This window comes from Epinephelus fuscoguttatus, linkage group LG8, assembly GCF_011397635.1.
Source record: "Epinephelus fuscoguttatus linkage group LG8, E.fuscoguttatus.final_Chr_v1".
Lineage (NCBI taxonomy): Eukaryota > Metazoa > Chordata > Actinopteri > Perciformes > Serranidae > Epinephelus > Epinephelus fuscoguttatus.
In genome coordinates this window covers 7,129,363-7,145,666 of record NC_064759.1, presented here as the reverse complement: position 1 = coordinate 7,145,666, position 16,304 = coordinate 7,129,363, and the positions used below count along the sequence as shown (strand labels likewise).

Here is a 16,304-nt window from a genome sequence, read left to right as displayed (position 1 = left end):
CATGCGTAATGGGTCATAGTAGACGACTACTGAAGCCATGTCTTGAACACCTCACAGTGTCCTGACAGACACACTAGCATATTAGATTATTATTTTTTTGCCTCCCAGGATGTTTCTCCCAACTGTGACTCTGACCAATAGGAGCAAAGAGTACTCGTTTACTGTAAACATGGGGAAGCAAAAGAGGAATGATGTATAGATAAAGATGTTGGCGCTCTATGGAACAGAGGAAATGTCAGTCTTTATTTCTTTTGCTTTTTTTTGGCTTTTCCAAACAAGAGGCAGCCAGCATCAGTTAGTCGTCAGTCGTTATTGCTTGTTTACATTCTTGCTCCTGGAAGTTGGTCCCTAGCACCTCCTTCTCTATGACATCATGGTGAGCCTTAACCTTTCCTATCGGTCCATCCTCTGGTCAGAAATTTTTATTAGTTAAAAGACCGAATCATAATGTTTGTTTGCAAAAAGATCACAGGTAGAAAACCCTTGTGTCTCACACAATGAATGAAACAGCGCTGAGCAAACACTTACGTTAGGTTAAGTTTTAGCCACCTATAAAAAATTATATTAGTTAAAGTGTACGCTATTTATATAGAACATTTTTACTGCTTTACCTTACCGTCAGACAGAAATTTCCAACAGGGACATAAAGCGGTTATCTCAAAGCCACCAGACAACATTGACAAAAATAGCTATTTTATTTCGCAGGCTGGTCTGCCATTGCCTCGATTGGTGATATAGCGTACAGTTAAACTGATTTTTTTTTTTTTTTTAAGTAGCTAAAATATGTTTTGCTGCAGCCCCGTCCACAGCAGTATTTTGCTTAGCCTCCGTGCGGGTAGATTTGGATTATCAAAAAGTAACACAGTACACAAAATAAGCCCAGCAGAAACGTCAGATAGGTCAGACCACAGTGTTTAACTACATGTCTTTAAACGTTACAGCTGCGGCTAAAAATGACGGCAGAAATACACAAGTTTGCATATCTTACATATCTCTGCAACTCAAATCAAAAGCTAGTTGTCTACCCACAAGTGATTGTTGTTGTTGATTTTAGCATGATACTTGTTAGCTTAGCTTATGTTAACATTGTCACTGTGAACATGTAAGCATGCTGACTTTAGCAATTAACTTAAAGCATGACTGTGCAGACTGGTTGCTTGCATGGTTGCAGACTCATGGTAACTGTTATTCTTTAATCAATCTTCTTCTTCTGCAGCTAAAACCAAAGCACAACACGTGCGAGTCAGAAGACACAGGGGTCAACGTAATTCCACAGACCAACACCATCAAATCAGGGATTGGGAAAATACTGTCACAAACAATTACCTAAAGCTACCGTCCTGTCACTGTTGCTTAGAGCACTCTGAGGAATTACTGCACCATTTTTTACTCAACGAACCAAGAACACATGGACTAAAAAAAAATGCAGGAAATCATTGGGAAATGGGGTCAAAACTGCATCAGAACAATGTGACTTTCAACAACAAAAGCAATGCAGTTATATAAGATTCAAACCAGCAGCAGCAGCTCAATATTCTAATGCAATGTTCTCATGATATTCAGCAGGATTTAATAACTTTGATATATGATTCCTAAAGCACACGGTGGATTATTGCAGTCTGTGTTTACAGTTCATCACATGATCTAGTGATGAGTTAATCTTCTTGCCAAACAACAATGAGTGCTTTCCATAGCACCCAGCACCACATCAGCTCACCAACGACAGCAAAGCAACAAAAGCGAAACTACTATGAAATCAGAAGCTTTTATGCTCAGAAGAGACTGTATAATATGCACGTCTACCCCAGAGCTGGGCAAAAACTACTGATGGCCAGCGGAAGAGATGAAGGATTAACGACAGTGCCGCTGGATGGACAGGAGAATATTTACTCCCGAGCCTCGTCCATCTCTCCGGCTTTATTAGAGTAGCATCGGAGGAGGCAGCACGGCCTCTAAATGTCACTGCTTTTCTTCAATGACGCCGCTATTCCTCTCAGCCCACTGAAGCCGCCTCGTTAGCTCTCGTGGGAGCGGAGGGCCTGTTTTGAATACCAGTCCATGACCACAACAATGCTCGGTCTCCTCAACATGGGCACGGGATTTGTTTGTGTTTCAACTTGCGGCTGAGCGCAGATTTGAGTTATGGTTTGTGAACAGACACAACAGGGATGTGACCGCTGTGAAACGGAAAAACAAGAGAGAACACTCTGGAGAAAAGTAGTTGGTGAAACAGGGGAAATTGAGAAGTAAATGTTTTCCAGATCGAGCTGTGTGGTATGACTACGATAATACAAGAGGGGACATGAATAAAAAACAGCAACTAGCCTCATCCTTCATCATTTAGCCACTGGTATTCAAACTATGGCACGTGTACCAGTGTTGGTACACAGGCACCCTCTACTGGTACACAAAATTTCAAATGAAAATACTCTGAAATGCAATTTAAAATATTTTGTTTTGATATCAGCCTGCCATATAGTCACATTCATGAACGTAGCACATGCATACCTCCATGATTAGTTAGAAGCTGTGACAGTAAGTGTTCGGTAAAATTAAGACCTTAAAAACAATTGTGGCTCCAAATAGGAACTAATAGGAACAAAGTGCCATTTGGGAGAATATTTTGAGCAGCTGTGTCGAAGCTGAAGTGGACGACAATCAATTGGGTGGAAGTGCTAGTGGCTATCAGTGGCGCCCCTAAGGTAAGGCCAAAGGGGGCCATAGCCCCCCTGCTACAATAGCTGACCCCCTTCTGGCTGACAATATTGTCTTTAAGAGGCCGTGGCTCAAAGGTATAGGTATTAAGGATGCACGCGATTAGATGTCTAAAGGATTTAACGTCCGCCACTCGCTAGTCAGCACCAGAAATATTAGTCAGTTAAACCTATTAGTGTTTTATTCATGTACAAGGCCACTTAACTGTCATGCAGCCGCCCCCCACTAGTGGTAATGCTCAAGTAGACTGGAGTTTTAAAACAGCACGGTGGGAAATTGGAGAGATGTCCTCTTGCAACACCAGCGTGGTTTGGCAGTACTTTGATCTAGAAAATGAATTCAGCAGCAATTAATCTTATTTTGAGATGTTATATTATTTGTTAAGTTTAGGTGAGTTGTCAGATAATGTGCAGGTTTAAGTTCATACTGCACGGAGCAAAATGCCTCTCATTTCAGCTGAAATTTAATTATAAATTAGATGTTGTTTTATTAACTTTAAAGTGAATTGCTGAATCATTTCTGTCAGATAATCTGCAAGGTTCAATGTGCCCCACATTTCAGAGGCAATTTATTTATTTTAGATGTTATTTTAGTGGTTAACTTTTGACTGAGTTGCTGTCATGTTCACATTCATACTGCACGGTGCACAGTGTCTCGTACTTCAGCAGCATTTAAAATCCGATTAAAGGCTTCAAAGGGCTCTTAATGCACACAATATTTTTTTGGACAATATTTAACAATAAAATAATAACTTAACAATAAAATGTGCTAAATTTTGACAGTTTTCTGAATGTTTTCCTTTTTAGACTAGTCGACTAGTCTTAATTAGAATTTTTGTTTAGTTGACAGGGAAATTTATCACCATGAACATCCTAATTGGTATCCTGTGAAACTAGGTAACAAAAGGCATCCATTGGTACCGACCATGTCGTCATGGCTTGTTGGGAAGGGGGGCTAAATAATTCTCCAGAGTTAGGCTAAATATTGCTGGGTCAACAACTGGCATGTCCATAACGCAGTCCCTTAAACTCTCATCACAGTAAAAAACAGGTTCTATGGGTACCAACAAGTCTCCACTGAACTTCAGCTTGCTCCCATTAAAATATTTTGTCTCTTGTGTATATTTGTCTTTTTAAGAAAAAAGCCAACTAGCCTGACTGAAGAACACATGTATTGATACGTAACACATTGAAAGGGGATTGTTGTGAAACTAAAATATTAACTGTTACATCCTGACCAACATCCAGCATCCAAGAAAAATACTCCTGTTTTAACTCTTATATTGACATAGTTTTCAACCAGCCTATATATGGTTACTACTAACAGTATAAGCAAGTCCCTCAAATTCAGTTATGACTTTTGGTTTTGGTGTGCCACCCCAAGACTTTCAGTAGCCACTCAAACACTGTTGCAGACCAAGTACCACCCCCCCCCCAATGGCAACAGTACCCCCCAATGGCAGTGGCCCCCCAGCAGAATAATGCACCATGCCACACTGCAAACATTGCTCAGGAATGGCCCAAGGGATTTAACAAAGACCTCAAAGTGTCAACCTGGCCTCCAAATCCCCCAGATCCCAATCTGAATGAGCATCTGTTGCACGTGCCATTAACCCACCTCACAACCCACTGGACTAAATGGATCTGCTGCCAATGCACTGGTGCCAGACACAGCAGGACACTCCCAGAGATCCTGTGTCCATGCCTCGACAGGTCAGAGCCAAGTCCGATCCAAGGAGGCCCCACCTTGGATTAGGGGTACATCTGGGGTATCGGCACATCACAAGAATCCTTGAGCAGACTGGGACCATTTCTAAACACTTTTTGTAGTGTGGCATGCTGTTTTTTTGTCTGCTGGGGGGCTACTGCCATTGGGGAGTACTGTTGCCATGAGGGGGGGTACTTGGTCTGCAACAGTGTTTGAGTGGGTGGAACATGTCAGGTGGTATCCACATGAATGCCAGAACCAAAGGTTTCCCAGCAGAACAATGCATTGGAACAAAATAATCAAAGTTATTCACTTCACCTGTCAGTGGTTTCAATGTTTTCGCTGATCGGTGTATATATTATGAACTGTTTTTGCCACGAGAATCTGGAATATCTGATATCATGCCAGCCCTATCTGAAGTAGATTAGTAGACATTCTAGGTTTTACAGTAGCTTTCTCCAGGTGTAAGGATGACTAAGTGTGAATTGTGATGTGGCTAAAATTTACTGAAAAAGAGTAGGTCAGACTTTTCGATCATGTACTAATCTTTTTACAGCAGCACGTGTTGCTTTCATATACCAGGTCAAGGCTGATAATCAGGGAGAAAAACATCCCCACATAACATAAATCTATCACTGATCTGCTTACTCACGCCATGACCATCCACAAAGTACACTGCTCGCGTAGCTGAATGACACAGTGCCCCATCTAAAATATGTTATGAGCCATCTGAATACGGTGGAATGAGGCAGCGGGAATCCTCTTATGTCACTCTAAATAAAGTTTTTTGGATGAAGTGTAATCTCTAATCCTGCCATCCCTCCTATATCAGTAATAGCCAGGTTTTAGTGTAAGCTCTGCCATTTAGATTAAACAAACTCTGGCATCTCTTTGGCATCTTTCTCCCCTGGATGGATAGGCTATTTCAAAAACGCAGCAGTCTGAAGTGGAGAGTGGTGGGAGAAATCTCTCTAAAGCCACAAAACAGATCAATCTGGGTCAAACGTGACGTATTGGGCTGCAAATGCTTTTAAAATCAAGTGCAATGTCATGGTGCGCTGTTGGTCAGCTCTGTATCATTGACCACCGGAGCTTGAGCCGCACTCGGTCTGTTTTCCACCGAGACAAAAACTAACTTTGAAAAATAGCTTCCTTCCTCTTTCAGACAGAAAGATGCTGAGGCCACATGGCCGCTGCTGTTGTTTCCAGAGAAAGACTCCACAGGCTGCTGAGTGCTCATTTTCCAATGGTTGTAGGGCCAGACACAAACAACAGACACAATTAGCCTCCATTTCCACTCCAACTGAACTAGAAATCAAAACAAAAACACAGGCATACTGAATTAAAATAAAACCCATTGGCATACTGTGTAATGAAAACTGAAAATCCCAAGGAAATTCTCTTAATTTATATGCATGGCCTAAATTTGTTGCCTGTTGCTAAGGAATTTCAACAGTGGCTGGCCAATTACCTACCAGACTCTTGTTTGCCCTCAGGTGCTATGCTAATTAGGGTCACAGGGGGTCACGTTGTAATGCACTCGCTAAAATGAGGCAGGAATCTCCAAGGGATGTTCTCATTTGGGATGATGCCAGTCACATTCCTGCTGATATCAAAGCTGCAGCCTCTCAGTCAGACCGGTGTTTGTTCCTGGCTCAATTCAAGACAAACTGTCAGACAGAATAGGTGTGCAGGTATTAGCGCACGGCTATTTAAGGAAAAGGATTTTCAGGGCGCACCGAGACGGCAGATTCTAATTTAGACCTGGGACAATGAGTGAGGCTTGTGGTCAGGTTCAGTCGAGGACGAGAATCCATCAAGTATGCAGACAAAAAAATCCTTTTAAAATGAGAAATTGTAAGTGAGAACATTGAGCCAAAGTCACTCCGGATGAAATTAGATGATGAAGCAAAACTGACCAATCTCAGATTTCTCATGTGGTTCTTTAACAGGAAATGAAAGCAAGAGAAAAACTTTCGGCTTAATTAGTCCGAGGCACCTTCAGGAGATCAATACTGTACTATTGTTTTGATCTATCTCGTGGCTCCACTTTTGTACAGTTCAGCTACAACAATCGTTTTGGCTGAAGGCCATATTAATGACCTTGGCTCGCTTGTGAACCCGTCACACCTGCTCTCCCTCAATTTCCTGGATGGCCTCTTCAGTGGGTCTGCCGTAATAGCAGGTGATTGTGGGAGAGCCACTAACAATCCACAGCGAGGGTGACATCCTTCACTGCTACTGCCTCTCTGAAGGGAGGAATGTATTCGGCTAACAATGGCCTGTCAGCGCCAGTCGCCTTGTCCCCATGCATTGAAAGGTGACATCAGCGGGACGTGGTGACACACAGCATTGCGTTCAGAGCGTTGAAATCTGCAGCGGTCCTCATTGTATGATAGTGTGTAGGACTAAAACTCCATTGTCTCTGTGTAGTGACAGGTCATTAGAGATGCAGGGCTGACAAATGTACAGAGGTACGTGCAAAACACTCTCACATACAGACACATACACACACTCTGGATTCACCTCATGGTTATTAACAGATGATCCGAAATGATCTCATTAGCTCATCTGATAAAACTAAGCCCAGGATAGTTTTTACTATCCTTTAGGCTTGTGCAGTATCATCAGGTATACGGTATATGATGGTATTTGTGTGTAGCGCCACCTACCCACCCTCCCTTCCATAGACTGTATAAATAATGGATGTAGCTACTGTGATGTGGACCGCTGTTTTTAAGCCTCAAGTTCAACATTTCGGCCTTTTGGAGCCAGAGGTGACCATAATTGGACGAGAGGGTGGAGCTGTGGAGTAGAGGGGGTTGGATCTGACTCACAGACAGCCTGTCACTCAAGCAGCCCAGCTGTTAAACATGCACTAACTTTAAGCCTTAATAAAATGTACATGGATGAGTTATAAAAACAAATCACCCCTGTACAGCTGTCATGGCGGGGGCAATTATCTATAAAGACCAAACCATTTTTTGTGCAAGGCTGTAAACATATTTTTGGGCATCTTAACATGGGGGTCAACAGAGATTTACTCTGTTTCAGACCAGCCTCAAGTGGTCATTAGAGGAACAGCGGTTTTTGGCACTTCTTCATTGGCTTAATTTTTCAGCCTCAGAGGTTGGCCTCAGGACGGTATGGAGGCACAGTGTTTAGGATTGTCACCTCACAGCAAAACGGTTCTCGGTTCAAACCCAGGGTGGGGGAGGCCCTTTGTGTGGAGTTTGCATATTCTCCCTGTGTCAGCGTGGGTTTCCTCCAGTTACTCCAGCTTCCTCCCACAGTCCAAAGACATGCAGGTTAATTGGTGACTCTAAATTGTCCGTCGACAAACTAAATAAATCTAATCAGTACCAATCAGTTATTCAACTATTCCAGCAATCACCAGCTCTGGTATATTCTAAATAAACCCTTAATTCATTGAGTTAGATGTAAAGATATGCAGTTTTTTCCCCACAGTCTAGCCGGTTGTTTACCATCCGATAACGGTATCCCCACCACTTGCAGTTGGCACGTTTGCCAACTCAGCTGCCTGTTCCACTTGCCGAGACTAACCTCAGTAAATCCTCAGTACAGTATCTCCATATGAGTGTTTATAAAAGCATGAGCAGCTGTATTTTTGATGGTACTGAAAATCATACCCTGGTATATCGTAATATCGTGATAGTGTCCAAGCCTACCATCCTCACTGGGTGTAACTCACTGACATGGACAATCAACAATGACTTTGTTTACATGCACACTAACGTTTCATTGCTATTCTGAATCTGACAATATTCTGAAATTGTTACAGGTCATGTAAACAGCATATTGGGTTTGGATATTCCAAATAAGGCCTTTTTCTAAATTTAGCATTTTTCAAGTAAGATATTTGGGATATGCCGGTGTTATTCGAGGTTTAGGGGCATTCTTTATGCGTTTCAGTTGGGGTTTGAACGCAGTTTGTGACACACAGCCCCCTGCCTGTTTACAGTCAGTTCTCTGCGTTGTTATGGATGTGTCGTTCACACACCAACTAGCCAACAGTTTGCAAGGCGGGGGTAGAGATGCATGCCCAAAAGAAAAGTCCACATTTCTGATTTGTTCAGACTTTGAGGAAAAGGCACAGGCAGTTCTGGCCGTTCTACTTTCTGTGTTTTGACGTGATAAATGACTCATAAGGGTGTGTTAATGAGAGTATGCACGGCTACATTCAAACAGAAATATGAGTGGAATATTCATTTGTATTAGCCATGTGAACACTTAATAGGAATATTGTCTTTTTGTGAAAATAAGTACAAAACCCAAAATATTTTGTGCATGTAAATGTAGTCAATAAATACAACTTTTCAAGTTTTTGATTTATGATTTAGGTAGTTAACCATCCAGGTCATAACCCAAAAAAGTTCACTTCCTTGTGAAAAGCATGTCACAGGTGACTAGTCAGAAGTTTGTTTGAAACAGAGCCACTGGTTTGCTTTCAGAATACAACCTGTAATATGGTGGCTCAAACTTGATGGAATAAAAAACAGATTTATCCATTAAACACAAATTTTACCTGTCAATCAGACACCACATGCACTCATAAAAACACACACATGCACAGTAAGTTAGTAAGTGGATAAGTTAGAGCAATTAGTATGACAGCCCGCGCATGACTCAGGTGACTTAACAGGCCTACAACAGAGAGGCACGTGCTGAGAACTGTCACTTGACCTGATGAGACGAGACGGTGGGTGAAATGGGATTGGCTTGATCAGAGGCCAGAGGCGACTCCTGCGTAATCTCAATGATAGATAATCTGGATCCCGGGAAAGATTACGGGGCGGCATTCAGGGAGGGGTGGGAGCTGATAAACAATGATCAGATCAGGATATCAAACCAAACTGATTAATTACTTGGCGCCGATTGACACACGCCTCAACATATCAGTAAGACAATGGGGCTCATTCACCAGCAAGTTCGTAAGTTTGTTCTGGAGGAAGGTCTGAGGAAAAGTCAATGTCAGATTGATGACGTGATCTTAAACAGTAGAATTGTTCACATCTGTGTTCTTATAATTAATGAATCCCATTGTCCTTTTAGAGTGAAAGCGCGTGCTAGTTGATCCTAATTAGCATAGCTAAATGCCCTAACAATCCCTATGAAACGGCATGAGACTGCAGGGCCGCGTGCACATACAGAAGTTGCAAAGGAAGAAAAAAGTTAAGATAATTATTTGCCTGATATCGGACAGAAATGTCAGCTGACTGTCTGTTTCCATCTTCAGTCCAATATAGCATCGTCTCTACCTGATTTCTGTGGGGGAGGGGGAGTTGATATTTTGTGACGTTTCTACCTGAATCTCACGTCACTTTAAATCAACACTGTCGCGTAGTCATGCTAACATACCTGTTTTGCCGGGGTTTTTAGAGTGGCGCAGAGAGAAGGAAAAACAAACTACAATGTCAGGTGGTACTCAAAGACATGTCGACTTAGAATAGCCTTGATCGCAGCATCTATCTTTTAATAGCGCTCACCATTGTTGTTATTACTCCTTATTGGTTCCGGCACACCGCTTGTTAGTTTAACAAAACCTTGACAATATCATTAGTCCCGCCAGCGGCACTGATCAGCTAATCGAGTCCCACTACAGCGATCATTGTTTTTTTACTTTAACCAAGAAACCACCGTTTCATGTCGTGATGCCAGACAAATCAACCAACTTGAACTTGGTGGAGTGAGTGGATTCAAAGTTCTGGACCCAAGCAAGTCAACCCTAAAATATCCTAACAATACCAATACTATCGATACAAATATTGTGATTTTTGATTTTCAACCAGCCCTGATTTCACGCAGTGTTTCTGTAAGTTATTAATAACTTAATCGCAACGCTGCTTTGTCACGTTTTGTCCCGCCTCCCGAACCGCCCGTGATATTTTCTAGCGTGATCGATCACTAATTGTTAGACAGCATTGACATCTTAACATAACTGATATAAACTGAACTGTTAGTGTAGTGTTTACTTGAAAAGACTATGATGCTTTTTGTAACATCATTAATATAATTACTATAAAATATTATAAATTCAAATCCTATAATATTAGAAAACTGCAGAATTGAAGAGAACACAATAACCAATCGACCCTTCGCTAAGTCCCGCCCCCAGACGCAGACTGGCCAAACATAATATAGCATCAGGCCGGCTCAGACCAGGGTCCGACAACAACACAGCTGTGCTCCACTGACTGTAATGCAGTCGTTTCAGATTTCCTTCATTTTCAGGCTGGTTTTGTGGATTTGGAGCTAAATGTTTGTTTCTTCGTTTTCTTCTCTGTTCCAAAACCAAAATCAGACCCTGAAAAGTGTAGAGTTAGCTAGCTAGCTACTGAAGATATAGCCTACTGAATGTATACACATGCTGCTTTTGCTTTTAATGATTATAACAGTGAAACAAAGGCCGACCCTGCTGTACAGGAACCAGTGAAGGGAAGCAGGGAAACTTTGCTGATTTTCAACCAGCTTTGTGTTATCACAGTGTGCGCAGATGAATGTTGTTTGGCTTCCTCCTGAGATCCCTGCCCGTCCGGCGGCAGAGGTCCAGGTGCTGGCAGCGACACGGGGGTGAAGCCAAACATGTTCATCTGCACACACTGTGATGCCACACAGCTGGTTCAATATCAGCAAAGTTTCCCTTTATATTCATTGTCTTGTGTGGCGATCAGCAGTGATGTGGTGGTTCACTTTTACACTGTGATCTGTAGCCTATAGTTCAGCTTTAGCTTCTGACTATCTTTGTCTTTTTAACCTGTTGTTGCTGCTGAGTCAGTTTGACATCCTGGATATATCCTTCAAACACAGACTGTAGACCCCTCTGTCTGCTTCTCTCTGGAATCACTGCTTCACTTTTCCAAAAAATATGATAATATTTCTTCAGGGAGTGCAGTTAGTTACAGTGTGGGCTCCATGCTTACTGTGACAGCTTGTCGGTCCATCACAAAGGGGTGGGGCTTAGCAAAAGGTCAATTATTTTCCATGAAAATATCAGCACAAATAAGAAACACGAGTTAATGTCAGAATCTTCATGAAAACTCTGCCGGTGGTTTGTAAGAACAGTTAATGAATGAGTCCCAGTGTTTGTTTTCTTAACAAAGTTATCCTTTTGATGAAGTTTAACATCCACTGATAATAATTAACCTGCATCATCATGAAACTGCACGAGGACACACTCACAGAGAAGCCTGCAGAGAATGCCGAGACATCGAGATGTTACAGTATGTGTTTGCTTGAGTACACCATCAGCTACCCTGCCACCTGTAATTGCTTTGTCCTCAGGCACACATGTGAGGTCTTGACAGCTCAAACCTGGCAACCTTGTCGCTCCAACAACAGAGTCTAATGAAGCACGCCATAGTACCAGAATGGGAGCGATGCACCTGCTGTGTGTGTGTATGTGTGCCTCTGCATGTGTGGCACTTAGCAGTTCTCTATTACACATAAACATGAGCAGGATGCTGCAAAATTTGCTCCATCCATTGTCACCCTGGTGTGCAGACTCATACCTCCTCACTACTGGCAACAGATAAGGCTGCTTTAGAATTCCAGCATGTTTTACTTTAGCACTGAACGGGAAAAAACTGCGGCTCTTAAAACAGAAATGCAAAATATAGCATGAGTGCCAGACAGGGAAAGAGAGAGCGATAGAAATGCAGAGGAAGAAGTGTATAGGGAGTGCGCAGTTGAGAGGAAGCGGCAAGAAGAATAATGGTGTGAAAATAACGTCTGAGAGGGAGACAAACTCCCTGCAATCTCTCAAAGGCCCCGGAAAAACTGTGGCAAGCCATTATCACCATCATCATCGCCACCACCGTCCTCATGGTGGCTATAATCATTCTCAGTTTTTTTTTTTTTTTCCTTTCTTTCTTCCAGTTATCCTCACCGCCACCTTCAGAAATATCACTTGCGGTGTCTGGCGGAGCCTGTTGTCTCTATCTGGCTCATTTGAATAGAAAAAAAAAAGCACTGAACTGTCTCACCTTCCAAAACAGATACATCATATTTTCACAGAAGGCAATAAAAGCAATGCAGGCCCAATTCCCCACAGTTTTGAAGACAGGGGCTGTATTTCAGCTAGACTCATCAATATGCAAAACATCAGAGCATTGCTTGCCACAAGAATATTCCCTCCACTGCACACTCTGCAAATGTGCACAAACATCATCACATTTTGTGTGTGTGTTTTTAAAAAAAAAAAAAAAAAAAAAACAAGCTTCGATTGGAAAGAGGAAGTATGCAAATCTTGTGCAAACATAATCACATTTTGATGAAAAGCACTGGGATTCAAAGCCCTAAATTGCCCTATGTGATTTTAATACTCTGCAGGCAATTGTCAAACCAAAGAGGCACTGAAAAAAAGAAGACTCCAGGGCTGAAATCAATGCGCTACTCTTTATTTGGGAAGAAGTGAACAAACTCCAAGCACTGGATTACATTTCAAAGCGCAGAGCCTAGAGCTTTCCAGTTGAGGAGCACGTATAGTGTGGGAGAAAGGTGCTGTAGCGTGGGAGAGAGGCGTAATCACTATGACCTACAGTAGGGTAGATGTAGGTTAAGTTAGTCCCTCTCTCTGCCTGCAGTGCTCACTCTGCCTTTCTCTTTTTCAAGTCTGTTCCCTGGGCTGTCTTTCCTGGGTTGTTAAATCCCTGCTCCTTTAATCTCCTTACTCAGCTACATCCTCTTTAAAGATGCAGAACCACAGGAGAGACGTGGGATACGTCAACTGGGGACTGGTGGTGCTGGGCGAGGCGGGGCAGGACAAGTGGAGTGGGGTTGTTTGAGTTAGGGTAAAGGGAATGAAGTTGTACTAGTATTAAAAAAATAAAATACAGTTATTGGTAAAATAAAAAGAGCACATCTGAAACCTCCTGAGCTTTTCTGTCCAATTTAGGATTAAATCAAGTCATTTAATGTATGCCTTAAAGGACTTCCTGATGTTTTTAAAAAGGCTGCAGAGAGTTATTTTCTCAGTGTCCATTAGAAATCGTCAATCACTGCTGTAACACATCTGTACTCTGGAACCTTCAATTAGAGCTGAGCACCCATGCCTGGTAGCGGGCTCCTCATGTATGTCAACAGTGATGATATAATTCAGTAGGTCCCACTGTGACTCCACATGATTCTGCCTCTGATAGACAGTTAACACATTCAGCGCAGAACATGTGCAAAGATAAGAAATACTGCAACCGCCCATCAATCTACGCATCTGCTACACGTATGAATTTCGAACACACACACACACACACACACACACACACACACCAGCTCATTCACTGCTGATGTCGTATCAATACCATCAAACACCATTCCACTCTGCTTCCCCTCACCAGGCACTATTGTGCGGCAATGCCTATCAATCATCCGCATGCTGTAACACACAGCAGCAACATTTCAATAATGGTGCATCACCTGAGACTCGGGAAGATGAAAGTAATCCATTCAAAAATGGATCACAGTTGTCCTGCGTGCTACATGCTATTCAGCACGGGGAGACAGCTCTACTGTAGATTTTCTGGGTCATCTTTCAAGTATATGTATCTTTGAAGTTCAGCGGCGTTGAGTCGTATACCTCAGATGACAAATTTATGAGACAACCAAAGTGTGTCATCTGGAGGCATTGAAGACATGTGAGAGTCAATTAAGCGTCAGGATGTGTCTGTTGTACGGACAAGACCCAAGAACACTTGATCTTCATGATGCAACACTGTCCGACGCACTGGTTTTAAATGTTCTCTAAAAAATCTAAAAGTTATCACACCATACATTTTTTCACAGATAATGAGCTGCGAACACACACACACACACACACACACACACACACACACACATACATGATGAGATCCTCTGAGTGTGGGAGGTCACATAACATCGCAGCACCACCACCAGCAGCACACACTAATTCACCACCTACCCACCATCGTTAACGTACCATATGTAAAACAAGGGATCAAATATAATCTCTAATTAGTGGTTTAGCAAGCGGTACCTGTTTCCCAGAAGTAGACAGACTTCCCATCGTCTGTCTGCGCGTGAGCCTCCCAGAAACCACAGAGCAGCAGCAATGTCACCAAAAGGTACCAGCTCCCCTCTGTCCTTAATCGGAGGGTCCTTGCTGCACCCCTCCACCCTAGCCCCATGGTCCGCCAGAGGATAAAAGTAAATCCACTCAGCTCAGAAGGTCAGCGAAGGCGGTGCAGAAGAAGAAGAAGAAAAAAAAACTAGTCCAAAAGGCAACAAGAAGTGAAGTGTGCTTCAGTTTGAGAGAGGGTGTGAGGAAGTGTAAGAGAGGGGAGAGGGGAGAAATAATGAGGTGTGTATGTGTGTGTGTGTGTGTGTGGTGTGTGTTATCAGTCCTGCAGGAGTTGAGGTCCGGTGCTTGGTCTTGTGAAGGACAGACAGAGTAGTTTTCTTTTTTTTTCTCCGCTCCCAACTTGGCAGGATGGTCCCAGAGGGAGGCTGTCAGTGACGGGGACTGAGCTGCAGATGGATGGTTCGGTCTTCCTCCTCCATCGTATCCGCTTCCACTGCCGTTGCTGCCTCTGTCCTCTGGCTGTGGAGCAGTGACAGTGGGCGAGTGTCTGCAGTGTTGTTCGCCTCCCTCCCTCTCGCTTGCTCTCACTCTCTCTCTTCTCCTCCTATTCGCTCACTCATTTGCTCTTCTCCCTGTGCCACCCTGCTCTCCCTCTCTCTTTTTCTACTCCTTGCTTTTATCTTTTTATATATTTTCCTCTCCTGCCCTCATCTCCTCGTTTCTCTCCCCCTCTCATTTCCCCTATATTTTCACACTCTCTGCATCTCTAGCATGCTCCTTCTCACTTTCTCTCCCTTTTCCTTTCCCGTTTTTCTTTCTCCCGCCTAGGGCATGAGGACGGATACTCCCCCTCCTCCTCCTCCTTCCTCCTCCACTCGTCCTCCACTTGCAGTGCTGGGAAGGCGACTGGAGACCAGCAGTGCTCACACTGGTCTCAGAAGCTCCCATAAGCGCTGCTTCCAGGATCAGAGACAAGCAGGGCTTAATGCAGAGCGAGTGAAAGTGGAGGGGGGTTGATGGGGGAAAGCGAGGAGGAGCAAAACACTAAAGCAGAGAAGGAGAGAGCGCGAGGAAGAGATGAGGGAAGAGGGGGTGTTTGTGCATGCAAGAAAGGAGTGTGAAAGTGAAATGATGGAACAGGCGAAGTGACAATGAAGACGCACAGTAACAGCTTACTTTCACATACAAAACATATCACTGCCCTGCCTCTATTACTGAAAATAATGAGCCAACCTGTGGCAGGTATGTTGAAAGAAAAAGACAGAATTACACAACAACATGTTAAAATGTTTTAACCTATTTACATCTTGGCATGAGCTTGGAGTGTTTAACTTTAGGTTAAGAAGCTTACATGCATCCTTATCTCTGTACCAGTCTTTGACCTACAGTGGTACGTGCACTTTAAAACCCTGTCGGTGCTAAATATGAATCATTTCAAATCACAGTGGTGAAAAGAAGAGAAAGAAAAAATGAACTGGGTGCTCAGCATGGGCAGTGATACCCAGATAAACACAGACAGACAGAGAGTGCCATCACTTGGAACTTCAACAACAAAAAATCAAGGACAAAACTAGGGATGCATGACAAACTGATATATATATATATATTTATGTATATATTTGGAGAGAAAGAGGGATGACTGGTTGCTCTGTATAATCAAACAGAGATCTTTTGTCAGGTGTTCATGGAGAACGGGAAACAACAGGATACACAGGAAGGCAATCCAGGCGCTCCAAAATTATAGAGAACAAGGAAGGAAGTATTAAAAACTCTTTACTATCGAGGCCAAATCATTAAAAGAGCCAACATGTTTCGACTACTGCATGTC

At 42.9% G+C, this 16,304-nt stretch overlaps 1 protein-coding gene across 1 annotated transcript in view; it reads right to left on the bottom strand.

The window, feature by feature from the left end:
* LOC125893947 (thrombospondin type-1 domain-containing protein 7A) overlaps positions 1 to 15,434 on the bottom strand; it is a 239,557-nt gene extending 224,123 nt beyond the window's left edge. Inside the window, exon 1 of the mRNA XM_049584960.1 lies at positions 14,432 to 15,434. Within this exon, the coding sequence (XP_049440917.1) occupies positions 14,432 to 14,582 (151 nt within the window). The 5' untranslated portion in view covers positions 14,583 to 15,434. The remainder of the gene's footprint in view (positions 1 to 14,431) is intronic.
* Between the last annotated feature and the right edge of the window lie 870 nt (positions 15,435 to 16,304).